General features: G+C 40.1%; 1 protein-coding gene across 4 annotated transcripts in view; it reads left to right on the top strand.

The window, feature by feature from the left end:
• The window catches only part of cep104 (centrosomal protein 104), a 204,252-nt gene that overhangs the window by 69,233 nt on the left and 118,137 nt on the right, over positions 1-16,882 (top strand). For all 4 annotated transcript variants that reach the window (XM_060851889.1, XM_060851886.1, XM_060851888.1 and 1 more), the window contains one exon: positions 6,224-6,397. In XM_060851889.1, coding sequence (XP_060707872.1) covers positions 6,224-6,397 — 174 coding nt within the window. The remainder of the gene's footprint in view (positions 1-6,223; positions 6,398-16,882) is intronic.

Genomic DNA, 16,882 nt, shown 5'->3' with positions numbered 1-16,882 from the left:
TCCTCCTGTAAATTGAATGTAAACTCCCCTGACTGGGAGGTGTCATTCCTGTAACTTTTGACAGGAGTTAGCATGACATGGTCTCTTTCTTGAGCTAACCTCCAGCTGCTTCGTTGATCACAACATGCCTGGAGTCCCAATAAATGCCATGGAAGTGATTGCTGGACCAAGTACTGACTAGTCCTGATTGAAGGTGTGGAGTTGTGGAGGTTGAAAGTGTGTGGAGGATCATGGGCTGTGTGTTGCCAGCTGTACGCATAGGATCAAGGAAAGTGCAGGTTTTCTTTGTGTATGACCACACACACAGCAGTTCAGAGGTAATACAGGTAACATCTCGGTCTGTGTAGCCCTCTGTTCAGTCAAGAATTATGTTGATTCTCTAGCCTCTGAGAAAAGGTTTCTCCTCGTCTCTGCCCTAACTCGTGATTATTCTGTGATTATGCTGTCTGTCCTAAACACTTCCAGAAGGGGTTACAACCTTTCAGCATTTAATCTGCTAAGCCCCCTAAGAATTGACATGTTTCAATTAGATTGCTTCTTCTTTTTCTAAACTCCCAATGGGTCCAGGCCCAACCTAATCAGCCTTTAAGTCTAAGAAAATATCTCCATCTGGGCTCAACCAAGTGAACCTTCACTGAGCTGCCTCCAATGCCAGTATATCTTTGGGTAAGGGGAACAAAACTGTTCAGTGTGCCAGATGTACCTTGCATGTATAGTTTTATTTTCTGTTCCCTTTGAAAAAAAGGCAAGCATTTCATTTATGTTATATCTTAACTGCTTTTATGTTAGTTTTTTGAGATTGTGCTCAAGGACCCTCAAAACCTTCTTTGCTCAGACTAACTGTTGCATTATTTCATCATTTAAATGATATTCGGCTCTTTTATTCTTCCTGCCAAAGCACATAGCTTCATATTTTCCTACATTGTATCCTGCCTGTCAAGTTTGTCTTAACCTGCCTATATCCCATTGTAAGTTCTTTTTGTCATCCTCGCCATTCACCTTCCTACCTATTTTTGTTTAATCTGCACACTTATCAATTTATGTCACTTCTGTCATTCAAGTCATTGATATATGGAAGTAATTGTGGCCCCACCACTGTGATGCTGCATAAGTTACACATTGCCATCCTGAAAATGGACCCCCCCCACCCCCTTATCTTAACCATCTTTGACCATCTGTGGTAATGAATTACCCCAAATACCATTGCCTCATCTTATGTCATAGCCTTGTATGGAGGGTATAATTGAATACCTTTTGGAAATCCAAATAAGTTGTGTCTCCTGGTTTGCCTTTATTTATTCTGCTTGTTACCACCTCAAAGAATTCTAGTACATTTTTTGGCAATAATTTCCCTTCCATGAAGCCATGCTGGTTCTGCTTATGTGTTTCTACCTGCTCTGCTATTGCATATTTTAAAATAAGACTTCAGCATTTGCATCTCAATGGCAAATGTTAAGCTAACTGACCTCCTTTACTTTTTGAATGAGGGTGTTAAATTGGTAGTTTTCCAATACTCAGAGACCTTTCCAGAATCTAAGGATTCTTGAAAAGCTATTGCCAGTTCATGCACACTTGCTATAGCTAGTTTTTAAAAAAATCTTAGGATACAACTCAACACGAGAAGATAAACTCTGAGCACTGGATCAGAAAATGTAGCATTCACTATCTGTTATATACCATCTGATGTATTGAAATCAGCTTGCTGTGTTGCTTACTCATGTGGTAAATAGCCCTAATTTGTAAAAGGCTTTGTTTATTCTGAACTGCACTTTCCTGTCTGGTAAACAAGCAAGCTTAGCGTGGAAAAATGCTTGGTTTTCTTTGGTGAGTAACTGCAGATTGGAGCATGAACTGATTCAGTCTGTGTGTGTCACCTCTTTACTACCACATCGTCAGTTTGACTTTGGAAATAGTGATGTCAGTCACATTGTGAATTTCTGAGCAATGTTTTTGTATATCTGCTGACAGTTATTTGTGATCCGGAAGTTTGTTTATTATTTATCCAACAAAAGAAAGAGTTGGGAGAGAAAAGTTGCTTCTTTTAATTTGCACTTTTTATTCAGTGGAAATGCAGGGAAAAGTATCTTAGAATTTGCCACTGGAGGTCAGCAGAGTACTTAATTTTTTATGTCAGGTTCATTAAAATTTCAGGGAAACTATGCCGGGAACCTATGTGGATTGTATAATCATGCCATCAACGTTTAGAATGTGAGTGGAGCGCAAAAGGGAATTCTCTTCCAGCTTTAATCTTTTGGACTTCAGCGTTCCTGTTTCTGCTGTCTCCTTTTTCTTTCAATTTATCAGCCCTGGGATGCTGTCTCCATCCTTTCTCTGTCTCTGTCTGTCTGTCTGTGTCTCTCTCTCTCTCTCGCTCGCTCTCTCTCTCTCGCTCTCTCTCTCTCTCGCGCTCTCTCTCTCTCTCTCTCTGAACAAACACATTAGATCTCTATAAAAGTTATTCTGAATAGCTACTTGATTATCAGACCCAGTGATGCTCATGATCTCCCATGACATTGTTCAGAACTGATTTGAGCATTATAATGATAAGCTGCTTGACATGTGCCTTTTAAAATCACTGCTTCAGTATTATTTGGGAAAATTTGGAGATTGACATCCGATACCAATTAGAGGATTCATGATTTATGCATAAATTTCTAACTTTAAGGCAGTGACTCTTTTCATGCAATTCGTGGATTAAATTTGAGATGTTACTGATTCTGTGCTTGTATAATATAACTTTGTATTCAGTATTTCAGAAGTTTTATTTTGCTTTGTTATTCCATAGAATCCCTAGAATGTGGAAACACGTCATTCAGCCCACCAAGTCCACGTTGACACTCTAAAGAGTACCCTACCCTATCCCTGTAACACTGCCTTTCCCATGGCTAGTCCACCTAGCCTGCATTTCCCTGGACACTACGGGCAGTTTAACATGGCCAATTCACCTAACCTGCACATCTTTGGACTGTGAGAGGAAAACTGAGCACCTGGAAGGAACCCATATAGACACAAAGAGGATGTGCAAACTCCTCCCAGACAGTTGTCGGAGGCTGAAATCGAACCCAGATCCCGAGTGCTGTGAGGCAGCAGTACTAGCCACTGAGCTACCGTGTGACCCTCTTTACCATGAAAAACTTTTTTAAAATTGTAAAAATTTAATTAATGATACTCTTGAGAAGTCTCATGCATTCTTGCACTGGATTAGGGATTAAGAGAGAACAATAAATCTGCTGTAATACCCAGTTTCAATAAGATTGCGTGACTACTTCATTCACTGTCCAGCTCACTTTTCACTCCGTGCAGTAATGGATGGGGCACACAGGGTTCTTTCTGAGCATTCCTCTGACTTAATGGTAGCGAATTCGTCTTTGCAGTACTGGACTGCTGCATGAAATGAAATGTATGAAGCCATTACACAAATCCTGCCTGTGTGGATGCTGGCAGTGACATCAAAGGGACTGCAGATATGAGCAGCCCCCGTTTCACAGTTGCGGAGGGTGCACCTTATGAAAAAGTGACATCATAAATCATAAATATATTGTTTTTATGAATGATAATTGACTGGCTGTAAATGTTGATAAGGGGATATGTGTGACTGTAATGAAATCCCAACCTAAATTTTGATGTCTCCCTTTCAAACTTACAAAGCAGACCTAAGTTTTCTTTAAGTAGGTAACGTGTACCTATTGGAAAGATATTTTCTTCCACAAGTTGTTTGTAGTGCGTTTTATTTCTCATTCAAAATCCTCTGTTGTACTAGACCACAGTAGCCCCTAACCTCCTCCAAACCATGCTTGCAGTGGTTTTGCTCTCCATTGGGTAGGTTTATTGCATTGGTTGCATAAAATCCTTAATAACTCTTTGATGGAAATGTGGTTTTTCTCTCTCCCAAGTTTCCAGATGAGACAATGATAGAAGATGTTGAAAGCAGTGTAGATGCAAGCAGAAAATAGTCAGTAAACAGACAAAATGGGAAATGTGTGCCCGTTGACCTGGAGCTATAAAGGATAGATCAAAGTACTTAGTAAATATCTAAGAGGAGGTGGTGGTCCGTGTGGTGGTATGTTTTCTAGTATTTGTGATGTTTAAGCTAAAACAGCTAGTGTAGTGTTTTTGAGTATCTCAAAGGTTGGAATTCAAGAGGTAGAATTTATACTGCATCAGTACAAAGTTTTGGTTTGGCCACACCTGATCTTAACGTGATCAGTTATAGACACCACGTTAGAGAGGAAAAAATAATATTGGCCTTGGAGGAATGCTGCTTAGATTTATCAGATTGGTTAGGAGAAAGTCTGGACTGCATATGCTGGAACTCAGAGTTGAGAGTGTCATGCTGGAAAAGCACAGTAGGTCAGGCAGCATCCAAAGAGCAGGAGAGTCCACATTTCGGGCATAAGCCCTTCATCAAGAACCCTCTTCCTGATGACAGACATATGCCTGAAACATCGACTCTGCTGCTCCTTGGATGCTGCCTGACCTGTTGTGCTTTTCCAGCACTACACTCTCGACCCTTTATCAGACTGATACTTGGATTGCCAATGTTTGTGTTAGATGGAGGGATTACACAAATCAAGGTTTTATTCCCTTGGACTTAGAGGTCAAGGGAAAAGTTGACCTAGTTGTTAATGATATTAAGAACAGGCAGGGAAGATAGAGGCTATTTGTTGATTGGGGAGAGGGCAAATAGCTTAAAGTTAAACTCAGAACCTGGGTGGAGTCAGCAATTTATCATAGTCCGGTGGTTAATTTAAAATCTGAGATTGACAGATTTAGTCATCCAAAAGTATGAAATAATCTGGGCAAAAGTCAGTCGAAAAATATGGCTACAGATCATCCATGCTTTGATTAAATTGTAGAACAGGCTTGAAGAATGAAATAGCCGACACATCCACCCATGTTCTTGCAAGTAATTCTGTGACAGTTGAAAGTCTTTGGCACTTTGGTCATCAAAAAAATAGTGGAGGCAAGTTTGAAAAAATAATGTTGGGCCAGGGTAGGTATATTTTTGAAAAGCAAAGGGATGAAAGGTTGGCGAGGGTTGGCAGCAATGTGCAGTTGAGGTTAATTAGATCATCTGTGATCGTATTCCCTACTAATCGTCCTGATACCTCCCCCTCCAACCATAAAAGATGCAAAAGCTGCCAGTGCACCCCCCCCCCCCAACCTTCATCCAGGGCCCCACACCGTCCTTTCCAGGTGAAAGAGGGGTTAACATGCATCTTCTCCAACCTAGTATACTGCATCCAGTGCTCCCGATGTGGCCTTCTCTACATCGGTTAGGCAAACATAACCTGAGGGAACATTTCACAAAGCATTTTAGCTGGGCCCATAAGGGCCAGCCTGATCTCCCGATCACCGACCATTTAATTCTCCATCCCACTCTCTCTTCGACATGTCCATCCTCAGCCTCCTCCATTGCCACAGTGAATCAGACCACAAATTGGAGGAACAACACCCGCTTGTGCAACATACACCCTGGCGGACTTAACACTGAGTTCTCCAATTTCAAATAACTTTCCCATCTATCTCGTGACTCCTTTTCCAGTCCTGTGTTCTCCTTCCATTCCACCAAACGGTCCTCCCTTCCACCTACCAACTGGATGCATACTTCCTATCGACCAAACAGGTCATACCACTACCTGTGTTCACCTATCGGTACCCTCACCATTCCGCCTTTCTCCCCAAACAACCCGCCCACCCGGCACCCCCCCCCCCCCCCCCAATCTGCAGCTTCCCCTACTCCCACCTCCATTCTTGCAGGGTTTTACTGAAACATTTATTTCTACACCTTCTGATGCTATCTGACTTGCTGTGTTCTTCCAGTCTCCTGCTTTCCACTTGTGATCTTACTGAAGGGTCAAGTGGCTACTCCTCATTCACCTGTTTATAATTGTTCAATGTTCAAGGCAATCTGTAAGGTTACTATGTTTGAAATTTCAGAAATCTCTCAATCTTTTAAGCATCTTCACTTCTTTTTTGGCCCTTTTATAGACCTCACCTACCTTCCACATCACATAAGTTTCTTTGTGTATTACATGCTCCACCCAGAATCTGCAAGCTCTTGATTTCTGTACTTGAAAGAAAAACGTTATCCTTCCAAATATAAGGTATAGGGAGGCTTTAACAAACAGTAAAGATTTTTTTTTAGAAAGCTGTTTGTTGTGAGTGTAAATCTTCAGTATAAAATTGAAGAAATTTTAAATTACATTAATTCTTTTCTTAGGTTTTTCAAGCATCTCTGAAGTTACTAAAAATGTTGATCACACAATATGCTCCCAAACACAAGTTGGGCAAAGTAGAAATCACACATTGTGTGGAGAGAACATTACCCATTCTCCTTAGCAAGACTGGTGATGCCACAACACATCTTCGGTTGGCTGCCATGAATTTCATCCAGGTAAGCAAGCAAATGTCTTGTCATGCTAGTGTACTGAAGCCTTCTAGAAGGGTGCTTATAAGTTAGCCATTTTCTGATTGATAAGTCCAGAAAACTGATTTAGTGTTTGCCACTACCAGAAATTTGACATTCTCGTAACTCTTCAAATTGATTTTTTTTTCCGTATGCTCTAAGCAATACCAGAAAATTTTAGTGTGTTACAGCTTTCTTTGAAATAAATTGACCAAGTGGATTGACAGACCATACGAATATTTGAACAGGAGCAAGCCATTCAGCCCCTCAAGCCTGGTCCACCATTCAGTGAGATCTTGGCTGATCTGTGGCCTAACTGTGTATATCAAAAGTTTATTATCTCAGATTTAAAATTAACTGTTCCTGCATCCACTGCCATTGCTGCAATAGAGTTCCAAGCATCTACAACTCTTTATATGTAGAAGTGCTTCTAAACATCACTACTGAACACTCTGATCCTAAATTGTCAGACTATCTCCCTTTATTCTAGAATCCTGAACCAGTGGAAATAGTTTATCTTTACCTAACCTGTCTTTTCCTGGCAATATCTTGAAAACTTTGACCAGATCACCCCTTAACCTTCCTCCTTAATTCTAGAGAAAACAGGTCTAATTAGTTCTCAAACCTAATCCCTGAAGTCCAGGTGTCATTCTGATAGACATACGTTGTACTCCCCGCAAAGTCAATACATGCTTCCTAAGGTGTGGCTTCTAGATCTGCTTCTTCCTGTCACCTGAGGTGCATTCCCCCTAGAGTTAGATATTTCAACACTATGGAGAGGGGTTCTGACTGTCAACTCTGTTATGCATCTTATAACTTCAAACACTTCTATCAACTCTCCCCTCACCCTCTGCCACTCCAGAGAAAAGAACCCGAGTTTTTCGAACCTCTCCTTCTCGCTTGAACCCAGTATTCCAGGCAGCATTTTGATAAACCTCTGCTACACCCTCTCCAAAGCCTCCACATCCTTCCTATAATGTGGCAACCAGATTTGAACGCAATATTCTACATTTGGCTTCACCAAAATCTTACAAAAGGGCAACATAACATCCTGGCTTTTGTACTCTATTCCCTGACCAATAAAGGCAAGCATGCCATACACCTTCTTTCTCGCCCTAATTATTTGAATGGCCACTTTCAGAGAGCTATATATTTGAACCCTAAGATCTCTCAACCTATTGATGCTGATGTGGTCCTGTCATAAACATTTGATCTCCCAAAGTGCAGCACCTCCACCATTTCTCCATCCATATCTGCAATTAATATAGATTAATTGCAGCTGTATCCTTGGGCAACCTTCTACATCATTCATAATTCTGCCAATCTTTGTATCATCCAAGGCCTTTTTTTTAAATATATATATATTCACAAACAGCAAAAGTCCCAGTACAGATCCTTGCATAGCACCACTAGTCACAGATTTCAAGTCTTGAAAATGCCCTTCAACCACTACCCTCTGCCTTCTATTATTAGTTTTGAATCAATGCGGCCAGGTTACCATGGATCCCGTGTATCTTAATCTTTTACTACAAGGGCTCTTGTCAAAATCCTTACTAAACTCTGTTTAAACACCATCCGCTGCTCTACTTTCATCGATCATCTTTGTCACTTTCTCAAAAAATTCACTCAAGTTAATAAGACATGACCTGCCCTGTACAAAGCCATGCTGACTGTCCTTAATTAAGCCATGCGTTTCCAAATGTGCATAAATCCTGCCCCTAAGAATTCTCTCCTATAGCTTCCCAACCACCAACCAGAAATTCAGTGGTCCCAGTCAATATTGGGGAAGTTAAAGTCACCCACTATGACAACCCTGCTTTTATTGCTTCTTTCCATAATCTGCCTACATATTTGTTTCTCCGGATTATACTCAACAGCCTCTGAAACACTGTCAGAGTGATCACATCCATCTTATTTTTAAACTTTACCCATATTGCCTGAGTGGATGAGCCATCCAGTATGTCTTCTGAGTGCACATGTAACGTTGTCCCTGATTCGTAATGTAATTCCTGCTCCGCTTTTACCTTCGTCTCTATCTTGTAGAAAGCAACGAAATCCTAGGACATTGAGCAGCCAGTCCCATCCCTGGAGTTATACAGCACGGAAACAAACTCTTCGGTCCAACTCATCCGTGCTGACCAGATATCCTACATTAATCTAGTCATATTTGCCAGCATTAGACCCATATCTCCCTCAGCCCTTCCTGTTCATACCCATCCAGATGCTTTTTAAATATTGTAATTGTACCCATCTCCAATATTTTCTCCATCAGCTCATTGCATACATGCACTATTCTCCATGTGGATAAAGTTACCCCTTAGGTCCCCCTTAGATCTCTCCTCCCTCACCTTAAACCAATGCCCTCTCGTTTTGGACTTCCCTACCCTGGGAAAAAGACAATGGCTGTTCACCCTATCCATACTTCTCATGATTTTATAAACTTCAGAGATCGTCCCACAGTCTTTGCCACTCCGGGGAAATAGCCCCAGCAGCCTATCCAGACTCTCCTTATAGGTCAAACCTGCCAATTCCAGCAACATCCTTGTAAATCTTTTCTGAACTCTTTAAAGTTTAACAGAATTGACTGCAATATACAAAAATGGCATCACCGATGTCTGTACAGCTGCGACATGATATCCTAACTCCTCTATTCAGTGCACTGACCAATGAAGGCAAGTGTGCCAAGCGCCACCTTCACCACCCTGTCTACCAGCACTTCCACTTTCAACGAACTATGCTCTTTCTTGCAGTTAATTGTTATAGAGAGAGTATGACCAAGTAATAGAAAGGAATGCGGGTCCATCCAATTTTCATACTCAAATTTGACATTTATGAGGACCAGATTATGGCAGGTGAAAGGCTGACTTAATATGAAGAAAGTGATACAGAGATCTTGTTTATCCCAATGGCCAACTCCAAAAGTTGGCATCAAAGTTAGCTACATGTCAGAGGTTACCAGTAAATACAGAGTTGCTACCATAATAGAGAAAGCAGGGAAGGCCAACAACAAAGAAACATTGTTTAAATGTGAGAGATGAGGAACAGGAATGTATAAAGTGAAAAGTTGGGTAAATGTACCCTGACTAACTTTGACCAGTTTAACTTGGGTACATTACACGGGGAGATAGCTGAACGGGGTCAAGAGTCAGGGGAAGGTCACCCTGAGTTTATTGAACACTTTATAAAGGAAAAATATTACTTATCAGACCCTACGCTTGTACTTTAATTAAACTCTCAGACACTGTCAGTCTCTTCACTAGGCTCATCAATAAACAGTTCTAAATCTTGATTCTCAAACCACTATTCATCAATCAGCTGAACAGTCACACCTCGCACAATGAGCTCAATGCTTCGAACTGAGTTGAGCACTTCAAAAAACTGGCATAGAAGATTGAGTTTTTAATAGCTATTGTTTTAAAGTTTTTCATATTTTCAACTTGTAAAGTAACATCACTTATTTCACTCAAAACAGTTAGTAAAACCAAACCTGTTGTGAATTGAAGATTCTAATCTACTCATAAACTGCCCTCAGGGGCCCACACACACAGGAAAGACGTGGATGTTATGGACAGAAGGAAAGTCGTTTCTTTTCACCAGGGTTGACGATATGATTCTTGTGCGGTCAGAGCAATACTTCGCAGTTGTCCTTCTATGGATATGTCTCCTTTGCAAAGGGCAGGGAGTGACTGTTTCACTTTATAAAGTGAAAGACATTTTATATTAAGTCACACCTTACTGAAAGATGAACTTTTTTTTTTCAGGGTTAGTGGTTTTTAGTTCAGATGAATGAGAAAGCTCCTAAACTGGTGAAGATCTGAAGGTTTTTGTTTACATCGGTCATAGTGTTTGGCTTCCTGACAACCAAGCACCTAGTTGTTGGCAAGGAGAAAGCCTTTGTCACCAATAACTGGTCACTGGTCCAGAGGCCAGCTAATTGTACCAGCCAAAGCTGCAACAGTCCTCTTGGGCCCACATTGTCAGCAAGCACACTTTAGCCGTTGCTGCAACAAGCAGATGTGGACTGTGTGTCAGGTTACTTGTTTTTGAAATATGTGGCAATCCTTTGGCGACCCTTGGTTTTTAAAACTGTTCTTTACTCATTTCAGTCCAGGGCTAGAAATACAGCGAGGGAGAAAGCTTTCTTTAGACTATTCAAAAAGTTCCCCTGGATCGTTCATGTTTCTCAATGACAGTTTGCAATTAAGCTTGACTCCAATGATTTAATGATTGAATGTTTTTGGACCCTCCCTGACTAGATATGCACATGAAAAGACAGTAAATATCATCTCCTATCTCTAGAAATGTTTTCCTCTGATCATCAGGAATGGATTATACTGACTGTCCTTACAGGTCAAACCTGCCAATTCCAGCAACATCCTTGTAAATCTTTTCTGAACTCTTTAAAGTTTAACAGAATTGACTGCAATATACAAAAATGGCATCACCAATGTCTGTACAGCTGCGACGGAGCTATCTTTTCATATTTAAAGGTACCAGTTTTCAAGAAGATACTGAGCAGAGTACAAGTTTTGTCAGATTTAAACCACATTCCAACTGTGGCTTTAGCCACAGTCTCATTCCTCGTCTGTAAGTGATCTGACCTAGTTTGCTGATCTTTTTTAATAATGTTTTAGAAATGGTAGTCAATATGGTTCTATTTTATTTAGCTTCTCATTCTTGTTTATAATAGCTTACTAAGTGCAGCTTTTTGAAGGTTGATGGTGAAGGCATTTATTTTGACCAATGGAATATTTATGAGGGTCTCTTTCTACTGCTGAATGTTGTATATTTTAAGTTTTTACAACTGTTACAAACTTCATTCAGTATAAGAGCAAAATATAGTCCAAATAGTGAGTAAATGTAGGAGTTGGATTTCATTAATTAGTTTGCCGGAGTTTGTGATGACATTGATTTAGTACAGCCAAGATTAGAATGTATTCGTTGTGGTTATCTGTGGATAACTAACACTGCTTGAAATCAGCTGCGCTAGTACAAAATTATATATATTTCAGACATGTTTGCAGGTTGCGCATTTCCTGTGGCCAAAGATGCATTCATTCCAAATGACACCAATTTTATCTATTCTGTGGCCTCTGATGTGGCACAATCTACTGGAGCTGATGCAGGAAGTCTTCTTACTTTTATATTTTTGTATTTTTATTAGTCCACAGGATACTCCGTATTGATGTTCCAGCAACATCACATTTCATTAATACCCAATCCCACAACATGTAGGAAATTTATTCGTACAGATCAGTTTTTGAATTCTGATTCAGTTGAGGTGTTGCGATAAAAGGTAACAGTGAGATGAATCTTGGTGAGAGTTCTAGTCTTTGCTTCTAACACAGACTAAGGATCTGAGGGTGAGGCTGCAATTGAAGGATCGGAGAGTGGGGAAAAGCTGCAAATTGGAGAGTTTAAGGGGGAAGAGGCTGAACCAGAGGTTTTGGGGAGAGATAGGAAGGTCTGGTCAAGGAGAAACAACAGTTGAGGGGTCATGATTAGGGAAGAGGAGGTTTGGAAGCAGGATCAGCTGCAACAGGGAGCATTATATGTAGAAGATTGTATTTTCCTTTGGATGTTTAACTTTTTCCGAATAAAATAAATTTTATTTCATCTACCTCTTTAGAGAATTAGCCACATAAGAACGTCAACTTGGAGGGTGTAATTTTTTGTGTTTTTTTTTGATTAGGAAGAATCAATGAAACCTAATTCCAGTTTTCATGTTGATTCCTATGAAAACCTACATTTCACTGAGAGTCGTGACTTTTAGGAACACATCTTTTACTGAGAACTTTTTTTTGTTTACCATTAAGGCTTATGAATAAATTATTTTCAACATAGCAGATTATTTTCTTAATCCAGATAACATTTCAACTCCAAGTTTAGCCAATAAATTATTGATGAGACTGAGTAACCAGTAGGGAAGAAGGTTGTAAAAGACAAAAGTTAAGAAAATTAATCTCTGTCCTTTTGGGAAATTAAGTTGAATGATTGTACACTAACAATGTAGCACAAGATATGAAAGGTTTGCTGGTCAGAAAAAAAACTCAGTTTTTCCTCTCTTTCAGCTCACTTGATATCTGTTGTGTTCACTGTTCAGAGCTGAAAATGCGTTGCTGGAAAAGCGCAGCAGATTAGGCAGCATCCAAGGAGCAGCTGAAAATGTGTTGCTGGAAAAGAGCAGCAGGTGCTGAAAATGTGTTTCCAGCAACACATTTTCAGCTCTGATCTCCAGCAGATGCAGTCCTCACTTTCTCCTAGAAGTATTCACTGTTCAGCATTCTATTTTTAATGTCCAAATGTAAATATGTAGGCTTTTAGTAGATTTCGTTTTGCATTGCACACACCGCCTCTGCGACCCCCCCCCCCCCCCCCCAACTGAAACTGACTGTGGATACGGTGGTCACCCTGTACTGCATTTAGAAGAAAAATCTTTGTGACATTAATTTTTAATTGTGATGTGATTCTAGTACTGTGGTCAGGTAGAAATGTTGTTTTATTTTGGTAATTTGTTTCTAGTGTCTTTGTTTCTATATTCAAACACAGCAGTTTTAGTTTGGCTTTGGTTTATGCCATATGATTTGCTTCTACCATTTTAAAAAACCCGATTCAGAACTTTAAAGTGCAAACTATATGCAGTATGGTATCTTCTTAAACTATTTAAAAATGACTGAAGAGGATCACCTTGTTCAAAGTGTGAATTCAAGAACGGCCACTGTATCTCAGATGGGCATGCATTCCAGAGTAGATGAGTCAGTGCCCATCTCCTGAAACAGCACAGAAAGGTATTCCTGTTATGAATGGGTCATTCTAAAACCAAAACAGTGATCATCTTAAACACACAGATTAAGGCCTGCAAGCAATAATCCCTGTCGGTTATGGCTAAGCAACCCAAGATGAACTCCAGTTCGTAAAAGATGAATTATGAAAAACAGGTCAGTAAGGCAAACATTATGGTTCTTCTGTCCAGTCACAAAATGGAATTTGCAAAAGAAGCACAACAACAGTTGTGGCAGAAAGGCAAGCATCTTGTTTGCTCATGAGATGTAGATGTTGTCCATTCCTAAATGTCCTGGATAAAGTGGTGGTGGTAAGCTGATACCTTGAATTGCTGCAGTGTTTGCATGTAGCTGTACTCATCACACTGTTGGTGTGGGAAGGGTAGTTCCACGATTTTGACTCGGCACCAGTAAAGGATTGCGATCATTATTCCAAATCAGGATGGTACATGGCTTAATGGGGAAGCTGTAGATGGGGGTAGTTCGCTTATATCCACTACCCTTGTTCAGTTGGAAGAGATCACAGGTCTCGAAGGTCCTTTCAGAACAATTTTGATAATGTACTGCAGTGAATGGAGCACATGTTACACAGTGCTGCCTCTGGGTGGTGAAGGCAGTGAATATGGACAGTGGTGGATTGGGTACCAGTCAAATGGACTGCTTTATACTGGATTGTATCAAGTTTACTTCATAATCTTGATAAGAGCAGTAGGTGGTAATCAACAGGATGTTTCACTGCCCATGTTGGCCTGACGGTGTTGATCTTTGTGGGGATTTGAGTCAATGTTGAAGACTTCTTGGCAACTCACTTTTGATTCTGTCGTGCTGTGCTGACACCTCTGTGGGTCTGTTGTGAATGTTGCTGGTAGTGTCTGGGACATGGTCATACCGTGGAATTGTTCCTTACATGAATGTTAGGCTGTTGCTTTTCTCACTTGTGGAACACCTTTACCAAATTTGTCAGAAGTTCCTAGGTATTAGTAAGAATAAGTTTGCAAGTTCTATAGGAATGGGTTTCCCACTGTCATTTCCGGTGCCTAGTTTGGTGTCAGTAGGTCTGTCTGGCTACAGCAGAGTGGCTTGCAGGTTTTATAACGACAGTTCAGAGTCAACCAAATTGCTATGAATCTGGAGTTAACTATAGACCAGACCAACTAAGGACCACCAATTTCCTTTGCGAAAGGACATTAGTGAACCAGATTGGTTTTATGACACTGTCATCATTAGACTGACTTTTAGTTGCAGAAATTTATTGAATTCAAATTTTAAATTACTGTGTTAGGATTTGATCTGATGCCTTGGCTTAGGATTACTAGTCCATTGACGGCAACAATAAGTCATCACCGTTCTATGTGTGCTTTGAGCTGGAGAATGTAATATCGTCAAGTCTCTAAATCTGTTACTTTTTAAGTCTGGGAGAAAGTGAGGACTGCAGAGACTGGAGATCAGAGCTTAAAAATGTGTTGCTGGAAAAGTGCAGCAGGTCAGGCAGCATCCAAGGAACAGGCGAATCAACATTTCGGGCATAAGCCCTTCTTCAGGAAAAAGCAATTCTGCCAGGACTGCCAACCAACTTCTTTGTAATGAGACTGTAGCTAACTCACTGTGAGTTAGAAGTCCATATCTTCAAAAGAATGCTGCAGTAGTTCAGGTGCATAACTTCGTATATTTAATTACCTAACACACCTTGGAAGTGAAATACCTCTTCGTTGCCAGACATGAGTTTTTCCAAGATTAGTCAATTTACTGGCTTGTTCATAACTGGTAAAATTGTAATATTCTTTTAAAACTATTTGTGTGTGTGTGTGTATGACTTATACTTTTTTTTTACTAAAAACCTAAAGTTGAGTGATGGGCTGCACAGTGGCATAGTAGTTGGCACTGCTGCCTCTCAGAACTAGGGACCCAGGTTTGATTCCAGCCTTGGGTAGCTGTCTGTGTGGATTTTGCATATCCTCCCTCTGTCTGCGTGGGTTTCCTCCCATAGATGTGCAGGTTAGGTGGATTGGCCATGCTAAATTGCCTAGTAATGTCCACGAACATGCAAACTAGGTGGATTAGCCATGGGAAATGCAAGCTTATGGGGTATCAGATGGGTCTGGGTGGAAGGTGAGTACAGTTGTATGGAACTTCTGCACTCAGGATTCTATGATTTTAAGATTAGTCATCCTGTTTATTTAATCCATTAAAAATTTGCTGCTGATTATTCAAATTGCTCACTCAGATTAGAGAACAAAGATTTCATTTCTCTATCAGCCCTATGTGTAACAACATAAATGACAAAAGCCATAGTCAGGTTGTTGTCTCAGACAGGACTGAGGCAGTTTGCATTAGTCTGGTTTATTGCAGTGTCTTAATTGCTGTTTCTTACTATGTCCGGGCCAATTAATAAATAAACAACAGTCTAGATGCAGCACTACCTCATCTATTTCCATGATATCTGTGACTGACTTACTGGAGCTGATAACTTATTTAATACTGTAAATTGAAGAGTTATAACAAAAGGTCTTCCTGGGAACAAGGAAGTTTCTACCTGTGTTTGAATGAGTAAATTGAGCTTGTTCATTACACGTTGGTGTGCTTCAGTCAGTTGGCTACAAAGTGCTATCAAACTAATAACAATTTTGCTTGTGTAGCAGTTTACAGCCAAAGCAAAGCCCACGCAGTATATGATTGTTGAATTTTTCAAAAGGCAAAATTTCATTTGTTATTGACACAAAATGAGAGTTGGGTCTGATTTGTTGATCTTTGCATTAAATAATTATCTTGTGTATAGTTTGTCCAGCAGGTCATCTTGCTACTTTTGGCTTGTATGTTCTCCTGTCTCAATCTTGAGTGTATGCCAAAATGAAGTTTGATGGATGGATTTGTGTATCCCAAATGTGTGCTTTGAGTCGGCATAACGTATTGTAGGATTAAGAATTTATTTACCTGTATTTTTCGAATCTGTTCTGAAAGGTGAAACTGTCACACAGTTCAATAGCTGAACCTATTTACAAGATGTATCACTTCATGCAATAAATATAGCAATAATCGATCATGTTTGACTTCTGTAATAAACTGTTGAATATAATAGTTCAAGAATTCCAGAAGTAAGATTGGTCCCAACTGAGGGATGTGTGTTGCTGGTTTGTACAGCATTTGTTGTCTTTCTTTTAACTGCATTTCAAAAGTTCATGGTGATCCAGCATGTTGAACCATTGCATTCATGTGGTTTGGATACAACTATAGTGAATATATCACCACCAATGATAGATGTCATGTCAGTCAAGTAGGCTGCCTTGTTTTGGATGATGCTGTGCTTCTTGTGTCGAGCCACATTCATTTACTGCACCACAATGCATTCCTTCATACACCATTTTGGTCCCTTTTGATGGTGAACAGGCTTTGCACCGTCAGGTGCTCAGTTATTCACTGGCATCCCTAACCTCTGAACCCATCTTGTAGCAGTGATGTTTATATGGCTGGTCCAGTTTCTGTTCAGTGGAATTTTCAGTGATGGTAATGGGGAGACAGTTAGATTCTCTCTTGGTGATGCCGTTGTTTGGCACTTAAGTGTTAAGTAATATTTATAAAACATATCAGCTCAAAATTGGATATTGACCAGATGAGAATGGACTGCTTTAGTATTGAAGAGTTTCGGATGGTATTAAATGTTGTGCAGTTATCAGCAAACATCCCATTTTTGATC

Source organism: Hemiscyllium ocellatum, chromosome 37, assembly GCF_020745735.1.
Source record: "Hemiscyllium ocellatum isolate sHemOce1 chromosome 37, sHemOce1.pat.X.cur, whole genome shotgun sequence".
NCBI classification, from domain to species: Eukaryota; Metazoa; Chordata; class Chondrichthyes; order Orectolobiformes; family Hemiscylliidae; genus Hemiscyllium; species Hemiscyllium ocellatum.
Note: the sequence above shows the minus strand (reverse complement) of the source record. Positions and strands in the feature narration are given on the sequence as shown.